Genomic DNA, 23,372 nt, shown 5'->3' with positions numbered 1-23,372 from the left:
TAGATTTAGCACCGAGATTATCAAAAAAGAAGATGTGGTATGATTGCCAATAAGACAACTGTTCACAAGAGACCAAAATGACACAGACTTTAACAATTATAGGTCACCGTACGGCCTTCAACAATGAGCAAAGCCCATACTGCATAGTCAGCTATGGACGGCCCTGATAAGACAATGTAAAACAATTCAAACGAGAAAACTAACAGCCTTATTTATATAAAAAAGATAACAAATATGTAACACATAAACAAACGACAACCACTGACTTGGGACAGGCACATACATAAATAATGTGGCAAAGTTAAACATGTTAGCAAGATCCCAACCCTCCCCTAACCTGGGACAGTGGTATAACAGTACAACATCAGAACGAACTATGAAAATCAGTTGAAAAAGGCTTAACTCATCAGATGGACAAAAATACAAGTGAAGTGGCCGGGTAAAGCTTCACCTAGTTTGTTCTCAAATGCATTTACTCTCATCTGTAATAGAGGTAAGCTTAATTAGAGGTTGAATCAAATTACCTGTAACATGCTGAATCTCAGGTTTTTTAGGTGGTGGTCTTTGCTGATGCTTTGGAAGTTTATTGTTCTCAATTTTCCACTTTTCTAGACACTGGGGCTCATGTATACTAATGGACTTGGAGCCAAATTCACGACCACATAAATAACAAACCATTGTTGGTGGTCTTCTTATCACAGGTGCCTGTAAAAATCAATTAGAAGACTAAGTTTAAAATCAAGATGTTTGTGACCTTTGTGCTAAAGCTGACCACCTGAAACATCTTGTACCTTTTGACCTTTTGTGCTAAGGCTGACCACCTGAAACATCTTGTACCTTTTGACCTTTTGTGCTAAGGCTGACCACCTGAAACATCTTGTACCTTTTGACCTTTTGTGCTAAGGCTGACCACCTGAAACATCTTGTACCTTTTGACCTTTTGTGCTAAGGCTGACCACCTGAAACATCTTGTTCCTTTTGACCTTTTGTGCTAAGGCTGACCACCTGAAACATCTTGTACCTTTTGACCTTTTGTGCTAAGGCTGACCACCTGAAACATCTTGTACCTTTTGACCTTTTGTGCTAAGGCTGACCACCTGAAACATCTTGTACCACTAAGGCTAACCACCTGAAACATCTTGTACCTTTTGACCTTTTGTGCTAAGGCTGACCAGCTGAAACATCTTGTACCTTTTGACCTTTTGTGCTAAGGCTGACCACCTGAAACATCTTGTACCTTTTGTGCTAAGGCTGACCACCTGAAACATCTTGTACCTTTTGACCTTTTGTGCTAAGGCTGACCACCTGAAACATCTTGTTCCTTTTGTGCTAAGGCTGACCACCTGAAACATCTTGTACCTTTTGACCTTTTGTGCTAAGGCTGACCACCTGAAACATCTTGTACCTTTTGTGCTAAGGCTGACCACCTGAAACATCTTGTACCTTTTGACCTTTTGTGCTAAGGCTGACCACCTGAAACATCTTGTACCTTTTGACCTTTTGTGCTAAGGCTGACCACCTGAAACATCTTGTACCTTTTGACATAATTTGAACATAAAAAACACATACTGTTTATTCAGAAATTATTGTGTGCATTCGTTATTGCGATTTTGTCAATTTTGATTAAAATGTGATTTTCAATTTTGCGATATTGAGAAATTAAAGCCATCTTGACTTTCCACATTTTTTTTTCACTTATGAGTTGGGGACACATACCCCTTGTGCCCCTGGTAAATCCGCCACTGGTCATACAAATGTTTTTGAAACATTCTTTTCTAAAAGTTTTGATAAATCAGGAAGTACAGAAATTGGTCTACAAAATGTATCATTGGTTGCAAAGAATTTTCCCCTAATTTTCAAAAAGCTCAGGGATTACTCTTGCATTCTTTAGAACACTGGGTAATATACTTGTATCTTTTATTCTGTTAAAAATGTAAGTTAAAGATGAAATTATGAAAGGAGCACTCAATTTAAAAAAAAAAATCCTATATGTTTTCTGAGATCCAGTCAAATAATTATAATGTCAAGTTTGACCATTTCATTTAAAATAAATTGTGACTAGTGGAATTGAAAATTGAACTTGTTTTGACTTGCTATAATGTTTGTTAATATAAAATAGATTAGAGTAATAGAGCATCTGTTTATGCTCAAGGTAATAAATTAAGCATATTAGTTATTTAAATATGATTATTGAAACATTAGTTATAATTAAAATGTAATTTGCCACCTAAATTAAGGAGTATGAGTGGCCCTTCATGTCATTTGCGTGATTATATACGCGTATATGATTTTATACGCGTATGTATACGCGTATATTGTGGTTTTCAACGCGTAAAGTGTGGTTTTCAACGCGTATATTGTGGTTTTATACGCGTATATTGTTGAAATAAACACGTTAATACTTAAATCCAATTTATTTAGCATATACGCGTTAATATACGCGTTAATTCCATACATATACATGTTAATATACGCGTTAATTCCATACATATACGCGTTAATATACGCGTATGCAAACATTATAAACACGTTAATATACGCGTTAATTGCATGAATATACGCGTTACTATACGCGTATGAACTCATTATATACGCGTTAATAAACATTCGTTTGTCTTTTTGTTTTAACCAATGGAAACTGCGTTCTTAAACTAGTTTGTATACATCACAATTGTAATGAAATGCGGTTCCTTCGACCAACATACGTAATTAATCTCAAACTTAACACAGTTTTATTTAAATTTCAATTATATTAAAGTTTGTTGCCTATAATTAAAATGATAACTAACAGTGTTTCGGGAATATTTGCTTATACTATTAAAGCATGGGTCCCTTTTCAAAAGTCTCCCAACTATTTCCTTGATTTAGCAAGGTATTCTTTGATCGTTTTTGGTACATTTATACGCTATGATAAGATTTCACTACATTGTTTGTCTTTTTGCAGATTGCTCAATTTTTTCTTATAACCTTACTTAGGTTTTTGTACAATTGGATTATATTTAGTAACGAGAGTGAGTGGAACATTCTTTGTCCTATCGGCCTTCAATAAAGTTGTTTTTCTGCTTGTAGTATTTTCAACCTTTCTAATAACATTCTGTTTTACTTTTACAGTATCATCTTTCAATATAAACTTATCTTGTACGTTAGTTAAATGTCTATTTAACTCCTTGATGTCACTATTATTTCTTATATGACGTATAGATTCACTTGCAAACTGTAATACTTGTGAATGTGTGTTTTCGGATGTGCACTAGTGATTGGTAAATATTGATACGTTTCAGTTTTTTAATATGTGATTTAACATCAACGATTGCATTCTTACGCCATCTATACGCGCTAATAGGGTTATTTCATCTCTAAGAACACATAGTTACCGCCAGAGACAAGAACACAATTGAAAATCATTTTCTAAAAGGTGCAACGTATAATACGCGTGTTATAAACAAGGTATTAGTCAATCTCCAAAACGATGCACACCCCACTAACATGTTTTATAGCTGACCATGCGGTATGGGCTTTGCTTATTGTTGAAGATCGTATCGTGACCTATAGTTGTTAATTTCTGTGTCATTTTGGTCTGTTGTTGGGAGTTGTCTCATTGGCGATCATACCACATCTGCATTTTTATACAAGCGCTAAAAGGTGATTTCACCTCTTCGAACCAAGAACCAGATCTTCAAATAAGTATAGAACATAAAGCAACAGGATCGGTTGAGCACAAACACATATAAATAGGTCAAAAAGGTCATTTTACCTCTTTAAATTTAGAACTATAACCAGAGATAAGAATATAAACATTTAAAAAGGGGGAAGAATGTCCAAAATCGAATAAGTAACGAATAAGGAATAAGTAATAAGAAACACATAGGTAACGAATAGGAAATAAGGATTAAGTAATGAATAGGGAATAGGGAATAAGTAAAGAATAGGTAACGAATAGGGAATAGGGAATAAGTAACGAATAGGTAACGAATAGGGAATAGGGAATAAGTAATGAATAGGTAACGAATAGGGAATAGGGAATAAGTAACGAATAGGAAATACGGAATTAGTAACGAATAGGTAACGATTAGGGAATAGGGAATACGTAACGAAGAGGTAACGAATAAGGAATAGGGAATAAGTAATGAATAAGGAATAAGTAACCAAATTGACATCCATGTCTTCAACCTATGCCAACATTTGATAAAAAATATATTCAACCTATGCCTACACACAAAATACAATAGGTGTTGTTATAACAAGTAGACTAAATTTCTAAAATAAACTCTTAATAAACTCTTAAATATATCAATACTTGAGAGAAAAGAAAAGCTATTTCATTTGGGCAAATTTTTATGATAATTTTTTTCTCTCATTATTTTGATGTATTTAATATGAAGCATACGTCAACAGCCAACAACATATACAAATATAACATACTTCTACAGAATTTTTTTTTAAATCAAATTCATTTTGCAATATGAAATTAAAAAAAAATATAAAAATGATTGGCTTTTAGGGTTATGGCTAAAACTATTGAGGAATTAGGGACACAAAAGGGGGAAAACTAAATTTTGGTTTTTGTTTTTTAAATGTGGGGGGGACATTCTCAACAGCATAGTGTAAATGCACAAAAGCAAAAAAGGAGGGTATTTTTTTTTAATTTCTTTAGGGGGTCAATTCTCAACATCATGGGGTATTGCATGCATAAAAGCAAAAAAATGAATATAAATTCAAATCATGCAATTATAAGTTCTTTGACTTCAGTTATGCTGTATTAGAAACATATTCTGTGTCAAATATTTGATTACAATCCAGATCTAATATTTTATGGTTAAATTGTCTGTAACTTTGAACTATTAATAAATATTTTAGATAAGTTCCAATGGAGAAAAAACATCAAATTACACTGTCAATGCAGAGATGACGGTTTTATGGTATTCACGGGTACAGTTAAACAGGTTAAAAATTTCTTATACATAGCGAAAAAAATTGACCCTCTACTTAAATACACATTTGAGGTGTCTAGTTCTAGTATGACCTATTAAGATATCGACGTGTATAAAGGTGAAAGATTCCATAAACAATAACATTCTTGATATTAAATCACATATTAAAAAAACTGAAACGTATCAATATTTACCAATTACTAGTGCACCTCCGAAACACACATTCACAAGTATTACAGTGTGTGAATCTATACTTCATATTAGAAAGTATAGTGACATCAATGAGCTAGATAAAAATTAACTAATTTACAAGATAAATTAGTTGAAAGAGGATACTGTAGAAATAAAACAGAGAATGTTATTAGAAACGTTAAAAAAAATCACAAGCATAAAAACAACCTTATTGAAGCCGATAGGACAAAGAATGTTCCACTCACTCTCATTACTAAATATAATCCAATGGTAAAAAACCTTAGTAAGGTTATAAGAAAACATTGGAGCAATCTGCAAAAAGACAAACAATGTAGTGAAATCACCCAGGTGCCTCTCATAGCGTATAAACGTACCACAACGATAAAAATATACCTAGTACTTGAGCCGAAGTATTTGCAATTATTGTATATAATCATATCATCTGTTCAGTTTTTCAATCTTTGTGCGATGATATTCAACACCAAGGACATATAGTTGGGAGACTTTTGAAAAGGACCCATGCTTTAATAGTAAAAGAAAAAATCCTGAAACACTGTTAGTTATTATTTTAATTATAGGCAACAAACTTTCATATAAATGAAATGTTAAAAAACAGGTGTATAGTCTTGAGATTTATTATGTATATAAAAAAAAGATGTATGTTGGTCGAAGGAACCGCATTTCATTACAATTCTGATCAATTGTGATATACAAAATAGTTTAAGAAAGCAGTTGTCATTGTTTAAAACAAAAAGACAAACGAGTGTTTATTAACGCGTATATAATGATTTCATACGCGTATGTTAACGCGTATATAATAATTGCATAAGCGTATATAAACGCGTAAATTTATGCAATAAACGCGTATATGATATATAAATTGGATTAAAGTATAAACGTGTTTATTTTAACAATATACACGTATAAAACCACAATATACGCGTTGAAAACCACAATATACGCGTAATTGGAGGTAATATACGAGTAATTATACACGTTTAAAATCATATACGCGTATATAATCACCCAAATGACATGAACGGCCACTCATAAAGGAGTGCTTTTACTAAATTTAGATTTGAAGTTTTTCCCCTTAGAATACAAATGGAATATGTAGATATGAAAGAAAAGAATTACACAAAAGAACAGAATACAAATGGAATATGTAGATATGAAAGAAAAGAATAACACAAAAGAACAGAATACAAATGGAATATGTAGATATGAAAGAAAAGAATTACACAAAAGAACAGAATACAAATGGAATATGTAGATATGAAAGAAAAGAATAACACAAAAGAACAGAATACAAATGGAATATGTAGATATGAAAGAAAAGAATTACACAAAAGAACAGAATACAAATGGAATATGTAGATATGAAAGAAAAGAATTACACAAAAGAACAGAATACAAATGGAATATGTAGATATGAAAGAAAAGAATTACACAAAAGAACATGTTTTTATTGTAATAATAGTATTGAAGATGGTGCTACATGTATTATTGAAATGTCCACTATATACAAAGACACATATTTTTATGATGCTGGAAATTTTAATGTGAATTTTAACATTTTATCACATAATGATTTTTTTTATTTTTCTATTTTAAATAGTGGTAAGTTTTTGAAAGTGTCGCAAGAACCTGCTATAACATAATCATTTCAATCAGAAGAAATGTTGTTGTTTTTTATATAATTGCATGAATATTATGTATTTTATACTGGCATCATTTTTCATTTATTTATATGGAAAAAGATAACTTACTTTAGTGGATTGTGAAGGATCACTTCTTTTAACCTCTGTTGTTTTTCCACCTCCTTTACCTGTCTTAGATTTGCAGGCCCTCAGGTGAACATCCAAACGATCAGGAGCAAAGGTACGGCTGCAGTTTGGACATGGTATCAATTGGGATTTTGCGTTTTCTGCTGCTAGTTCATTCATCTGTTCTCTGGAAAACACCTTATTTATTTATTTATTTATATCACTCATAACCATGATAACTCGGATGTCCATTCCATAAATAGTTCTTATATACTGTCTGAGATTACATTTGAAAATTTCTGTCTGACAGCATGGTGTTATAATGTTATAATTTAGCCTAATATATCACACAAGTAACCTTTCCATTGAAGTTCTCAAAATATGTCAATGACTCAACTGAGAAGAGCTAAAGTTCAGCAGAACACTTTAGTTTTCACCCCTAGTGTTTGGTGGGGTTCATGTAAATTGCTTATTAGGGCGTATGACATTTGCGCCGTTTTTGAAAATTTTCATTCTTTCATTTGTGCCGATTTCATTTTTTCATTTGTGCCGATTTTATATTTTTTCTAAATTGGATTTACAGGTAAAATACAGGTAAGTTCATACTTTTACATTGGCTAAGCACAGAGTAATGAGTATAAAGACAAATCAAGTGACATTGCAATTGGTAGATGACTATCCCAATGTTTTGAGTTACCATTCCTTTCCCTAAATGAAATCGATGACTGCTTCACAGTTGACATTGTCTGACGCTCCTTCTGATGAAAAATGTCATACATTCTTAGACAACGTACAAGTACACATTCCATAACAGTCAACCAATTCGTGATGGTGTCCATAAATTAAAGAAGGGATGATTTCAACTTTACCATTTGGAACTCTTGGTTTAATAGCTTCCTTGTGAGAAAATGTGAACTCTAGAAATGCCCCACCAGTACGTATGCCAGACAAAGAAAAGATGGCCTTCGTTATCGACAATTTTGCCAAATATAGAAGAGACGAAATCATAAGAAAGGAATACATTAGATGTGTTGCCTATACATTGTACATACTCAGCAGGAACAGATTTATGATTTGAATGTATTCAGTTTTTATGGATTTGAATGCTGATACATATATTTTTAATTCGTCATTTTAGTATAATCAAACAGTTTTTATCTTAGGTTTTTTACATTTCTTGATTTAAAGCAGGAGACAACAGTTATATACATGCTATGATTGACAATTCATAACACATGTACAACTGGCTAACGGAAGAGGTCTTTAATGATAAATAAAAATAACATTACTGGGATAGAGAGGCTTCTCATTGGCAATCATACCACATCTTCTTATATCGTTTCACCTGTATTTTACCTGTAAAAAAATCGGTGCAAATGAAACCAGGTGCTCCGCAGGGCGCAGCTTTATACGACCCCAGTGGTTGAACCATGAACAGTTGGGGCAAATTTGGTCACAATATTCAAGCTTGATTCTGTCTGAATTTGGATTGTGATCAAATTTTTGACATAATATAGGTTTGTTTTTGTCACAAAATTGATGTGGTCGAAGATCTAACAAATCTATTGCACAATACTGTGCAATTGAAGATTTCTTCTTGAAACTTTTCAAAATTCGAAATTTGAAAAAAAGGAAGCCCTTCAAAAAATGGTAAACAAAAAATCCCCCCTCCCAACTTTTTGAAACCCCCTTGAAGCAATAACCCTTAAACTCAATCCCATGCTTTCCATTGCAGTATTGAACCTTGAAGTACAATTTCAGAGAGATCCATACACTTAAACACAAGTTATTGTCATGATTGTTTGGAAACTAGAAACATGCTTCTTTTTGGCCCTTTTTTTTTTGCCCCTAATTCCTACATACAAATGTATTTTGGGCAATTAACCCAAAACTTAATCCCAGCCTCCCTTTTGTTATATGGTACATTGTGAAACAATTTCATACAATTAAACATACAATGTATTAAGTTATTGTCTTGAAAAAATGCTTGTTTTGACCCCTTTTTGGCCCTTAATTCCTAAACTTTGGCCCCATAACCCCTAAAATGAATCCAAACCTTCTACTTGTGGTTTTAAACATTGGGGTATGATTTCAGAGCAATTGAATACACAAGTTATTATCCTGAAACTAGAAAAATGCTTGTTTTTGGCCCGTTTTGGGCCCCTAATTCCTAATCTGTTGGGACCATCATCCCCAAAATCAATCCCAACCTTCCTTTTGTAGTATTGAACCTTCTAAAAAAAATTCATGGAGATCTATTCACTTAAACTAAAGTTATTATCCGGAAACCAATGTGTCTACGGACGACGACGCAGACGACGACATCATACTATTGTATGATCCCAAAAAATTTTTGGGGTCGTATAAAAATACAGTAGCAGCAGCGCAAATGAGAGAAAAAATCGGCGCAAATGCAAAACGCCGGCTTATTCTTTAGTTTTCTATGTTGTGTCATATGCATGTTTGTTTGTTTGTCCTTTTCATTTTGAGCCATGGTGTTGTCAGTTTATTTTCTATTTATGAGTTTGAGTGTCCCTCTGGCAGTCAGGGGTACTACTTATTTAAGTAATTTTTATTTTCTTGAAGAAGTAAAAAAAAATATACACATATAATTAAATTTGTAGGATACTTATACAAGTGAATTTTATTTACTTGTATAGGTAAAAAAAAAATGGCTTAGTTATGTCCCCTTTCTTCCTTTTTTGAATTCTTAAGATTTCTTAAGGAAGTACACCACTAATTCATGGTCCCATTGCTTTCTATGTTAAATTCCTCCGTTTCAAGCAGGCACACCTCTTTTATTTTAAGTTCAAATAAAGTGGCAATCATTGCATTTCATAGCAACACTTTATGGTGTCTTGTACTGAAAAAATCAACATACCTTACATGGCATATAAGAAAGAACTGGTTCCCGGAACTTCAGATGTACCAAAACAGGTACTTCAGATCAGACAAACAGACAAAATGTACCCTCTTTTTAAAATTTGGTGCAGTTTTTTTAATATTCAAAATTAAAAGTCCAAAAGTATTCTACAATGATCACCAGTCCTTCAGCTTTCATTTGATACCAAAAATACCTAAATATTCTACATATTTTGAAAGTTATACTCATGCGTAGGAACTATTTTGTGTTAAATATGTACTACTTTCTGGTATGTGCTTTCTGGCCGGGCCTGAATTAGTGGTGTTACACCTTAACTCTAATATAATTTTAAATTGTGTACCCTTTGCAGAAGTCTTTACTATTCATTTAAGTATAATTTCATGGACAATGAATATCCCATTTCTCTGTTGCTCATTTACGAGTCCCAAAGGAGCAATTTTTGAAAGCCTTGCACAAATATACATTACAAGATCTTTGCTCAATGATCAGTTTCTTTGTTGAATTAATGAGATTAAACATTGGAGGCATGATTTTACATCTCAAAACTTAAGAATTTTTGTGGGATTGTAAGAAAAATTTGAGAAAATTAAGGGGAGATTATTCAAACATTATTACTTACTTATTTACTTAAATGTGTATATTTTTTTTACTTCGACAAGTAAATAAAATTAACTTGTACGTGTATAATAAGAAATACCCCTGACTGTCTGGTATCTAATTCGTCCCTCTTTATTTCTTATTTTAGTTTCTTCATAAGATGCAATTGCATTGGCACATGCTTACAAGGCAGCACTCGCACCCGCAAAGTGGAAAGGGATAAATATAATTTGCAAAACTTGTTCCCCAATCCACTATAAATAAACATGTTTAAACTAATTAAATATGATGTGTTGATTTTGATTTTATATACATTGTATATATCATATATATTTGCTTAACACTGTAAATTGGTAGATGTGAACTAAAACATTTGACATTTGCTTACAGTATGTTCTGCAAGATACATTTTCACAGTAAATAATATGAATATGGTGTCTGTTAGTTAGATTTTGAGAACAAGCATCAAACTTAACCTTAAAGCTTGCACACTAGCTTTATATTACAAGGATGCCAGATGAACTCATAAAGTGACATCCTCTTTATTGTACTGTCATGCCACTATCCCAATTTAAAGAAAGAGTTAAACACACAATGTTACAAACATGTTAGGCCTAACCATGCATATTCTAAATGTTCCAAGTCAGAAGCCAGTAATTCAGTGTTTGGAGTTTGTTGCCACATATCATATATATTTGCTTTCGTTTTATGGTTAGTGCTATTTAAATCAGGACTTTATTATTTTTACTTGTTTCACATTTTGTTATGTCTAAGCCTTTTAAAGCTAGCTCAGATGTATTTTGCTCATTGTTAAAGGCTATAAAGTGACCAATAGTTGCTTACATCTACTTTATTTGGACTCTGGGGGATAGATGGTAATTATAATACCACAATCTTTAATTCTTATTTGATGAATACAAACTGAAAATTGAAACTTCAAGAGAGGAATGAGGATACTTACATGTAGTTAAAATATATATGTCGATTTGACTCTAGTATACTTTTGACATTCATGGATCTTGAATGTGTTGTATTTATCATGATTTTCAAGTATGAAACTTCTATTTTCAATTGAACTTTCAGCTCATATAACTGATTTGCTTACCTTGTAACTGTTTTTCCAAATTCTGGTTTTTTGGGCATTGGTCGTCTCCTTTCCTTGGGCAAATTTTTATTTTCTATTTTCCATTTTTCTAAGCACTGTGGCTCATGAATAGGAAGGGATTTTGTTCCAAATTCCCTTCCACATATATAGCAAACAACTGTTCTAGGTCCCTGCACTGCTGTTACTGTTTTTGAACCTGTTGGTGTGTTATTTAAACTAGTTCTAGAGGTGTTATTATCTGTGTTTGCAGCTTGACCTGGTTTTGGCTTGCAAGACTTCTGATGAACAGAAAGACGGTCAGGATTAAAAGTCCGGCCGCAGTTTTCACATGCCAAGAGTTGAGCTTGACTACTTTGCCATGCTGCATCATTTATAGCATTGACATTTAACTTTCCACCAGACTGCAATACCTCTGGCTTTTTAGGTAATTTGCGTCGTTGACCTTTGGGCAATTTTTCATTTTCCATTTTCCATTTTTCTAAACATTGAGGTTCATGAATTGATAAAGATTTAGAACCATACTTTTGTCCACAAATGTAACATAAAACAAAAGTTGGCTTCTCAGGGGCCACATTCGTTGTTGTGCTACTTTTAGGGTTTGGGTTAGATGTGATTGTTGAAGAACCACCAGGGCCTTTCTTTACACCACCAGTGGGTTTACATGATCGTTGATGTACAGACAGTCTATCTGAGGCAAATGTCCTACCACAACGGTCACATGGTATCAACTGTGACTGTGCACTCTCCCATGCAGCTGCATTCATAGCATCCACATCATAACTTCCATTGCTGGAAACAACTTCTGGTTTTACTGGTAATTTTCTTCTCTGGGCTTTTGGTAAAAGTTCATTTTCTTTCTTCCATTTTTCTAAACATTGCGGCTCATGAAATGTAATAGAAGCTGTGCCAAACTTTCTTCCACAAATATAGCATAAGACAAAATTTGGACCAGGTGGTATCTTTGCTTTCGGCAAAGTTTTATTTGGTGATGTATATGTACCCTCTCTTTCAATTCCAGATGTAGATACATTTAGTGAGGATCTTGAACCTGAACCAGTGCTTGTTATTGAATTCCTTTTCATGGGTCCGTTTTGTCTTGAAACAACTTCCTTCCTTGTACTTTGTTTTTCTATGTCAACTGTATTATTTTTATCAATAAATTTAGGAGCATTCAACACTGCTGTTTTTGGGCGAAGTTCCTCCCTTCCAGAGTTCTGATTTTTCTTTTTATCTGAAAAGTAAATATTAATAAAATAGTTTATAAAGCCCATGTTTTCTTCAATTTTTCTTATTCTTTATATAAATTTTTCATATTTTTACACTGTAGAAAACCTAATCAAAGCGTGTTAATTCATTATAAATTCCTACATCATATTTCTTTACTTGTATATATATAGATATGTGTGTGTTATTGTTGTTGTTACTTTTGTTTATGTCACAAGTATAATGTTACTTATATGACAAATAAAGATTATTATTATTATTATATACAACTATGATAACTAGATTTTTTTACTGAACAATTACAAACAATAACATCCCTTGAATTGAATTTAAGGCAGATATACATGTACATGATATATATGGCTTTCAAAGATGTTTGGAAAATTTTACTTAACTATATACATGTATGGTTTTCCCCCCTCCCTCCCCCTGCCATGGTATACATGTTCCAGACCGTATGAGTATTTGGACCGTACGCGTACAGTCTCGACCGTATGCGTATATTTTCAAAATAAGCATACGGTCGGACCGTACGTGTACGGTCTGACTAATATTAAGAAGTTGGTCATGTTTATCAGATACAAATGTATATAACCGATCAACATAACTTATATCTCAAATTAATATCAAAAGTTCAATAGTAATTGAAATAAAAAAAAAATCATGTTTATTTAATCTGTTAATCTCCTGTATTTAGCATGTCAGTAATTCATAAATTGAAGCCAAGTATGCTAATTGAAATTGAAGTTATCGGAAGTAAACTTAGAGTGGGAGGACAATCATTTTAGAACATTAAGGAACTTTACAAAAGAAAACAAGAATGTGTCCACAGTACTCAGATGCCCCACTCGCACTATCATTTTCTATGTTTCATGGACCTTGAAATTGGAATAAATTCTCTAATTTGGCGTAAAAATTAGAATGATGTTATCAAAGGGAACATGTACACTAAGTTTCAAGTTGATTGGACTTCTACTTTATCAAAAACTACCTTGACCAAAAACTTTAACCTGAAATTTGCACTATCATTTTCTATGTTCAGTGAACCGTAAAATTGGGGTCAAAACTCTAATTTAGGATTTAAATTAGAAAGATCATATCATAGGGCACATGTATACTAAGTTTCAAGTTGATTGGACTTCAACTTCATCAAAAACTACCTTGACCAAAAACTTTAACCTGAAGCGGGACAGACGGACGATCGCACAGACGGACGACAAAACGAACGGAGGCACAGACCAGAAAACATAATGCCCATCTACTATCGTAGGTAGGGGATAAAAATGCAAAGCAATGTACATGAACAAATTATGTTACTGTAAACAAATATGACGTTCTTTGTGGAACAAGATAGCTAATGGTCTCATTTATGTAAAAAAAAAAAACACTAGATAAACAATGCAGAAAGACATCATTTTACTAATGAAAGCTATATTTCTCTAGAACCTGGTTGGTTGATCATGAGTTGTCTAGAAAGACGGCAGTTGCCACAATGTCTCAGAAGGAAGAACAGAAATTGGCCAACAAAATTGTGAAGACCTAACATGGTTGGGCTAAATTTGAGATTAAGTGCAATATATACATGTATATATATATACAGTGTACTGTCTGTCATAAATTGTCATTTATTATGACCTGTGTCTATATACATGTAGCTATAGTTTTTGCTGAAAAGATGGACAACATTTGTGCCAGTACACATGTAGGTTAAAATTAAGAGCACATACTGTAAAGGCAGTTATGTATCTTGTGTTCATGTTTTACCTGATTTACAGCTTCTCAGATGTACAGGCAGTCTGTCTGGGTTAAATTTTCTACCACAATTTGGACAAGGCAGCAACTGAGATTGTGCACTCTGTCTGGCGGCTTCATTAAACCTTTCATTATTACTCATCCCATCTATTTCAGGTAATATCTCTGGTTTTGTTGGCGTTTTCCTTCGTTGTTGTTTGGGTATCTTGTCATTTTCAAGCCTCCACTTTTTCAAACACTGTGGCTCATGGATTGATAATGACTGTGATCCAAATTCTCTACCACAAATATAACATACCACAGTCTTTCGTCCAGGAATTCCGGGCATACCTTCTCTGTCAATAGATATAAAAAGAATATGCTTTGAATAATCCTTTTCTCCATGGATTTATTTTTTTACATACTTGATTTGCAAAGGATTGTTTCAATAAAAACAAGAGTGCACACAGTGAAATGTCTCGCCTTCTTTACTAATCATTGATATTATGTTGATAGTCCTAAGTATAAAGCTTTATTTAAAACTGTCACATAAACTTAACATTAACCAAAATAATTTAACTAAACAAAGACCAATAAACCATGAAAATTAGGTAAAGGTCAGATGAACCATGCCAGGCAGACATGTACAGATAACAATGCTTCCATACCACAAATATAGTTGACCTATTACTTATAGTTTATGAAAAATAGACCAAAACACAAAAACTTAACACTCAACAATGAACTGTGGAAATGAGGTTGAGGTCAAATAAAACCTGCGTGACTGACATATAGATCATAAAATATTTCCATACACCATACAGTATATACATGTAGTTGACCTATGGCATACAGAATTAGATAAAAAGACCAAAACTCAAAAACTTAACTTTGACCACTCAACAATGAAAATGAGGTCAAGGTCAGATGACATCTGCTTGTTAGACATGTACAGTTTTTGTACACCTTACAATCATTCCATACAACAAATATAGTAAATCTATTGCATAAAGTATGAGAAAAACAGACCAAAACACAAAAACTTAACTATAACCACTAAACCATGAAAATGAGGTCAAGGTCAGATGACACCTGCCAGTTAGACATGTACACCTTACAGTCCTTCCATACACCAAATATACTAGCCCTATTGCTTAAAGTACAATGTATCTGACCACAAAAACTTAACCTTGTTCACTGATCCATGAAATGAGGTTGAGGTCAAGTGAAAACTGTCTGACGGGCATGAAGACCTTGCAAGTTCGCACATTCCAAATAAAATTATCCTATTACTTATAATAAGAGAGAATTCAACATTACTAAAAATCTGAACTTTTTTTTCAAGTGGTCACTGAACCATGAAAATGAGGTCAAGGACATTTGACATGTGACTGACTGAAACATCAGGTTTAAAGTATTAATGCAATGTGAAAACAAATATTTCATCAATGAAATTCTAGTCATATCTTCTCATGAATATATCCTTTTTATATAAGTTAAAAATTTTATAAAGTCTGATAAAGGTTTATTTTTGTAGGTTCCAGTTAGACTTTTCAACTGAGGCGTCAAAAGGCATCATTATGGAGGAAAGGGTTGAGGAGGCTTGAGGGTACTATTAGTTCAACAGAAAATAAGTACCATAACAAAAATACATGCTTCTTTTGAAGGCAGATTGTGAGATTAAATGAACGATGACCCCATTTTTTTTATTTTTCAATTATGAGCTACCATTTTGTAGTACAAACGTATATGATAAAGTTCATTTATAAAAAAAAATATTTAAATTCAATTGGATATGATACCTAGTCGAGCCCCCCAAGCTTGAACCCTTTTAAATTGTGACAACATTTGAATTTCTAAGATTTGTTTGATACACATTACTTTGCAATTCAGTGAAGTATATATTGAAAGGCAATTCAACATTCAAACCTTTAACAAGGTACATGTAATTTAACACTGTAAAGTATATAAATATGTTACTGTAAATTTTTAAATGTATTCATTTATAAATAAACATACTAACAGGTACATGCCAGTCTGTATTGGAAATATTGGACTGGTGTCATATGGTATTTTGAACCCCCTAAAAATTGAACCCGGGGTCAAAATACATCATTTTTCACATATGGTATTTTGAACCCCCCTGCGGTATATTGAACCCCCCTGTTTTTGAGAAATAGTATTGCAGACAATCTTATTTACAATTTATTGGCTATTATTTTTTTTTATTAGAGGTTATGAGTAGGGGGTTCAATATACCGCAGGGGGGTCAAAATACCATGGCTACATTGTATATAAAAAAGCTGAAAAGCAGTATACATTGTAGATCATACATGTATGATTTATATGACCAGGACAACGTCACCAGTATGACACGTACACGTTTTGGTTGTAATAGAGCTGTTTTAATCCTATTATTTAGTTTGAGAAAGATCTTCATAAATGGGTAATACAGTATATTAGAGTATTTAACTAGCTGTTTCTGTATTGGCACTGGTACATACATGTAGAATCAAGGTTTGCTGTATTGGCCTCAAGACCTCATAACACTTTTATTAAATAATCCAACTTTTTCAATACAGACTGATGTTCTTAATGCTGTATTACATACATCAAATATGAAAATAGGGCCAATAATTTTCAAATACGCACTAGCAATTATGTGAATATAGGTCAATATTTCCAATATGGACTGGCAATGAATCATGAATTTGTCATGCACAATATATCATTATGTGTATACATGTACTTCAGGATTCATTGCCAATCCGTATTTTAAATATTGAACAGGGCCGAAAAGCAATATATATCACATGATTAATATGACCCAGGGTTGGCAAAGTATTACCCGCCTGGGAATTCCCGGATGAGAAAACCCAGGTTTTCCCGGGCTGGGCATTATACTCTCAGAAATGGGGAATACTGGGCATTACTGGGCAATATGATTTTTTTAGCTTATTTTAACACAAAATAGTAAAATCTTGGTGTAGTTTCATAGTATTACAACGAAATATATACTTTTAAAACAGATAACCATTGATAGTCATTTATAAAATAATGAAAAATTCAATTTCATTCCCTTCTATGTAAACAGAATACAAGATTTACACATTTAAGGAAACCTTGTTAATTACCAAGCATTGTTTCAATATTCATCCATACATGTACTTTGAAAGAAAAAAAAACACATTGCAATAATTTAGTGAATTTTTAATTTCAAATGTTAAACATTCATATTGCTAAATAAACACCCTAAGGGGTCATGCCATTAACACTTACAGAATTGAAGGGCTAATAATTGTTACATACAATGTAAACAAATCTGCATTCTAATCTGAATAATTACTTTTTAATTAGTGACATCACAGACATCAGGGGTCGAAATTAGCGCTAGTCCGGTAGTCCGAGACTAGTAAAATTTGCGTCGGACCAGTAGATTATGTCAGCTGGTGGTCCGGCGGACCAGTAGAAATTTGTCAATAAGATAATTTAATCCTGTCCCTTCCTGCTCATTCTGCTGATGCAGAAAGGTTTTTTTTATAGATGAAACTTGGGAAGAATGATTGGCGATCAAAATTGCGTCCAACTGTTTTATCAGATCTTTTTAATATACATTATGTTTTACACTGAAGATATAACATCATTTGATCCAGTACAGGCTATTGAAATGTGAAATATTTCTGGACAGCACTTCAGACGACCTAGTCAGGCACCCTATGGACGTCATGAGGATTGCGATGACGTGGAAGACAATGTTGATATTTTTTCTGCCCTTGATCCTGATTTTGATAAAGAAAATCATTGAGATTATCAAAGCCTTTATCAAAATCAGAATAAAGACTATTCCTTTGTTACTGTCAAACTTATGTACATGTAAACGAAAGCATCAAAATTAAACATCTGTCATTTATATTAGTGTTTGTCATTTTTGCAGGACCAGTAGATTTGGAGCCTGACCAGTTGAGTTTTCAGTCCACTGGTCCGGCTGGCCAGTACACAAAAAAGCTTAAATTCCACCCCTGGACATTATTTAAATATAATTTTTCTTACATGTAATTGTTAATCCTTAATAGGAGTTATATTTATTTATATATTGTGGAGAGGGCTTACATAGGCTATGTCTGTTGCCAAATCCAATTCAATTTACATGCATTTGAATAAAATATTGTTTAAACTAATTATATAATTAAACTAATATTTATTTAAAACAAAAAATTTTTGCTTTATTATTTACAGTTTTACCAATCCAGACAAACAAAAAAGGTTATATATATATGTATCTTGAATGTATAACATTTGTGTTTGATCACTGAATACTCTATAAAATTCAGACCAGTATTTTATATTACCCATTCTAACATGACGTCCTTCAAACGCTTTGAGTACACACCCGTGGTAAAATATGAATATATTTCATGGGCTGTTCCCATTGTACCCCCACGTCATATGTTTTTTAATGAATGAGGAACTCGACGTCATAGAATGATGACATAAGAATATAAGCAATTTACGGGAAAATTCACGCTTGTGAATCCGAAAATCATCACAACAAGGAAATGTAAACAAACAATGCTTAAATGTGTTATCAGCCAATTTTTTTTTATACATGTTAAATGTAGACATATAAGTAAATTATCATTCAAATTCATCCAAAACTATCTAAATCATTTAAATACGTTATTTTAAATAGTTAAAACATGTCACTAATTCAGTTTATTCCCTTTTTTTATGTCAATTTAATAGTGCGTTTATTTATGAGAACGGCAAATATTTGCCTCCACCTAGAGCGCTTTAATCCAAAAGAATTGCAGTATTTGTCCTATTAGCGTCGAAATAATTCATGGGGGCTTGAATATATATATCTAGATTTTACCACTGGTTGTCCCTTTATGCCGATATTTTACTCCTCGCTAACGCTCAGGGTAAAATATTTGTCATAAAGGGCCAACCTGTGGTAAAATCACGATATACATTTTTTGTACATGTATTCAAGCCCCCATGAATTATTTCTTAAGTATTGCCCAGTATTACCCACTAAAACCCAATAAAACCGGGGTTTTCCCAGTATTTCCCACTGGGCTGGGCAATACTATTAAAACCCGGGTTTTTGCCAACCCTGATATGACCAAGACGACGTCACCAGTGGCGAATCTAGAAATTTTCATAAGTGGGGGGGGGGGCTCTGGCTGCCTAAGAGGGGGCCTACTCCTGTCACGCTTCAGTGATTCCCAATTGAACCAACCATTTTTTTTCTAAAAAGGGGGTGCCAGGGCCCCCCTCCCCTACATCTGCCTCTGGTCACCAGTATATGACACATGCTGTTTTGGTTGACTTAGTATTCATGGTATTAGCTTCATGTAGGGCTGTTAAATTAATCATATTATTTTAAAAATGAGGATATTACCCATTTTTGAAGATCTTTCAGAAACTGGTGAATGATAGTCAATTAATGATAATTGATTGTCCAAATTAAGGCCTTCTTTTACTTTATGGGTCCCAACCCATAAAGTGCTATATTAATTAAACTATTCTTAACCCCAAACCTAGTCCAAATAATGATGACGTCTTGAGAGGCTGTTATATTTTTTTCTTTGACGCCTTACATCGACAATTTGCCTTACTTCGTCAAAGAAAAAAATATAATAGCCTTTCAAGACGTCATAATTATTTGGACTACCCCAAACCTTACCCTTACCCATACCGGGTGGAATCAGAAAAAATGAGGCAAAAGTGTGACGAGCATGGTCAAAAATAAACATATTTTTTGGGGTTCAGGATTTGTCTCACCACATTCACCATATCATTTATTTTATGAAACTTAAGTGTCCAGACAAAGCATTAAGACATTAAGAATAATTTTAACTTTTAATAACTAACAAAATCAGTAATTTGAACAAATACAACTAAACATATACACATGATTTACATCAATTAAGAATACATTAAAAGCATAAACATATTTCCTATTAATGCCAGGTTGATTAAGGAACATTTGGATACCAAATTCTCTATACATTATCGCCATCAATTTGAAAAAAATCCTGTTTTAGCACTTTATGTACATGATGTATGGCAGATTATGAATGACCTGGTTATAAAAGTTTAAATACAGAAAAAAATTACTTAAGAATATTAACAAAAACACCTTTCCATTAAAGACGCAACTTTTGGTAACAATCAGCAAAAAAAAATATACCAATATAGGCTACACTTTTAAAGTAATCATCTTTTTAGAAAAGCATCCATTTCTGGGATTTTGTCACACTCCTGACATATTTGACACATATCATTTATATCAAAAAATATATAATATGAATGCATTTATCACATGTTGGAAGAAAAGTATAAAAAACCAGCAGGCAATTCTATCAAAATTTCATGAAATTATTGAATATATAGAATATGTTCTCTTTTTTTTTTAATCAACATAAGGGTGGAATCAGAAAAAATGAAGATTTTAACATATTGGGGCATATTGTTTCCCCCATTAGATTTAGGAAAGTAAATTAAATGTCAAACCAACAAGTTCAATACCAGCTAACTTGCAGCCAAATTTCATTTAGATATCTTGTACCAGCCAAAAGTTTTATTAAAAAAAACATGTCAAATTTGTCAGGAGTGTGACGCTTTTTGTGTGACAGGATTTTTTTTTAATAATTTACATGTTGAGTAAAAATTATTATGATGAATGCATGTATATGAAGATGGTTTATAATCATTCTTCAATACTAGGTTTTGTAGATTATAGATTGGTGTTATCATTGCACAAATATTATGTAAATAAATATACATTGTGAAAAGGTATGTACCAAAAATTAATATTGGCAAAATTTGATAATTTCTAAATTAAAGTGTTATGGTTGTATTTTAAAGGAGTATTTGTGTGTAAAACTGGTAAGTATTTATTGTATACATGTATAAGCTATCCATAAAAGGCTATACAGACATCCTGAGGTGCATAATTCACATATTGGATTAACTTCTATACAAGCACCCAAAAATTGTCAGGAGTGACAACTGTCTTTAAACATGTACCAAATTTATATAATGCTTTTCATCTTACATTGTTATTTATTTTTCAGAAGCACCAGTTCCAGAGAAGAAAAACATTTATTGCAGCTGTGATAATCTATATGTTGAATCTACACACTTGATTTTTAGATGTCAGGAGTGTGACACTTTTTTTATATATTCAATGACATATATTGTTTGAATTTTGTATTTACTAACCTTCTTCTATCAAAATTTTGACACCAAGTAACAATGGATCATTTTTTTGAATATGTAATTAAAATTTAAACAATGTTATTGAATGTATAAAAAAAGTGTCACACTCCTGACATCTAAAAATCAAGTGTGTAGATTCAACATATAGATTATCACAGCTGCAATAAATGTTTTTCTTCTCTATGGAACAGGTGCTTCTGAAAAATAAATAACAATGTAAGATGAAAAGCATTATATAAATTTGGTACATGTTTAAAGACAGTTGTCACACTCCTGACATTTTTGGGTGCTTGTATAGAAGTTAATCCAATATGTGAATTATGTACCTCAGGATGTCTGTATAGCCTTTTATGGATAGCTTATACATGTATACAATAAATACTTACCAGTTTTACACACAAATACTCCTTTAAAATACAACCATAACACTTTAATTTAGAAATTATCAAATTTTGCCAATATTAATTTTTGGTACATACCTTTTCACAATGTATATTTATTTACATAATATTTGTGCAATGATAACACCAATCTATAATCTACAAAACCTAGTATTGAAGAATGATTATAAACCATCTTCATATACATGCATTCATCATAATAATTTTTACTCAACATGTAAATTATTAAAAAAAAATCCTGTCACACAAAAAGCGTCACACTCCTGACAAATTTGACATGTTTTTTTAATAAAACTTTTGGCTGGTACAAGATATCTAAATGAAATTTGGCTGCAAGTTAGCTGGTATTGGACTTGTTGGAATGACATTTAATTTACTTTCCTAAATCTAATGGGGGAAACAATATGCCCCAATATGTTAAAATCTTCATTTTTTCTGATTCCACCCAGTACCGTATCATACCAAAACCTAACACTAGCCCTAAGGCCTAACCCTACATTTTTCTAACCCTAACCTAACCATAACTAAAAATGAAACTTAACTCTAAAGTAAAGGGACTCTTAATTGGCTTAAAGTAAAAGAAGGCTCAAATTATACTGTAGTATTCCCCTTATATTCATGTGAAGACGTTCGTCTCAATTCAATAAATTAGTGAAGGTCAGTTTCAGTTTGTTTTAAAATAGTAGACAAGAGAATACAGTGGGTCATATTACACCTACCGTACATTTAAATTAATGGAAATGCTTCCCCGTTACAAACTTTCCTTGACATCTTTGTAAACAACTTTCCTTAGTTACAACAGTTGCCGAGTTGGGTTAAATATCAGTCATTACAAATATCAAAATGGATGCAATATTAATGATAATAAATTTGAAACCTGTTTCATCGTAACAAAACTAGGAATTTCGCAGTAGTTAATAAGCATGATTGGTTTTTTCTCTCAGGGAAAGTGGATATAAAGTTCCATGTTCCCTCAAATGGACCTCAGATAACTTGAAACAGAAAACGTGTATGAACCGGAAGTTATTCTTTTCAGAATCTGGGTCCGTTCGCCCTGATTCACATTCGCCCTAGTAGCCGTTCGCCCTGATACCTGTTCGCCCAGAGTCCATTCGCCGCTTGATTTTTTTCTAAATGATGTCCAGTTCTTTTCTGTTCAGGTAGATTCCTCCGTTATATATCGGAGCACTCCCACTTGGGGATATATGGTTTTAAAATATTTACAGATATTTACAGTGAGGTGTGGTGCTTAAGTTTAAAAAACCTTATATACAGGTAAAACTGTAAATTTGAAGAACAATTGTTTAAAATTAT

The 23,372-nt window shown here is 32.6% G+C and overlaps 1 protein-coding gene across 3 annotated transcripts in view; it reads right to left on the bottom strand.

Moving 5' to 3' along the window:
* The window catches only part of LOC134715440 (zinc finger protein 474-like), a 32,078-nt gene extending 8,990 nt beyond the window's left edge, over positions 1–23,088 (bottom strand). The window contains exons 1-5 of one of the 3 annotated variants that reach the window (XM_063577617.1): positions 22,936–23,088; positions 14,464–14,786; positions 11,476–12,706; positions 6,893–7,076; positions 525–705 (exon numbers count right to left, since the gene is read on the bottom strand). In XM_063577617.1, coding sequence (XP_063433687.1) covers positions 525–705; positions 6,893–7,076; positions 11,476–12,706; positions 14,464–14,779 — 1,912 coding nt within the window. In that variant the 5' untranslated portion in view covers positions 14,780–14,786; positions 22,936–23,088. Of the gene's footprint in view, positions 1–524; positions 706–6,892; positions 7,077–11,475; positions 12,707–14,463; positions 14,787–22,777 lie in introns of all 3 variants that reach the window. The other 2 variants (XM_063577615.1, XM_063577616.1) reach the window with 2 other exon arrangements.
* Between the last annotated feature and the right edge of the window lie 284 nt (positions 23,089–23,372).

Source organism: Mytilus trossulus, chromosome 4, assembly GCF_036588685.1.
Source record: "Mytilus trossulus isolate FHL-02 chromosome 4, PNRI_Mtr1.1.1.hap1, whole genome shotgun sequence".
NCBI lineage: Eukaryota > Metazoa > Mollusca > Bivalvia > Mytilida > Mytilidae > Mytilus > Mytilus trossulus.
This window is presented reverse-complemented; position numbering and strand designations above follow the sequence as displayed.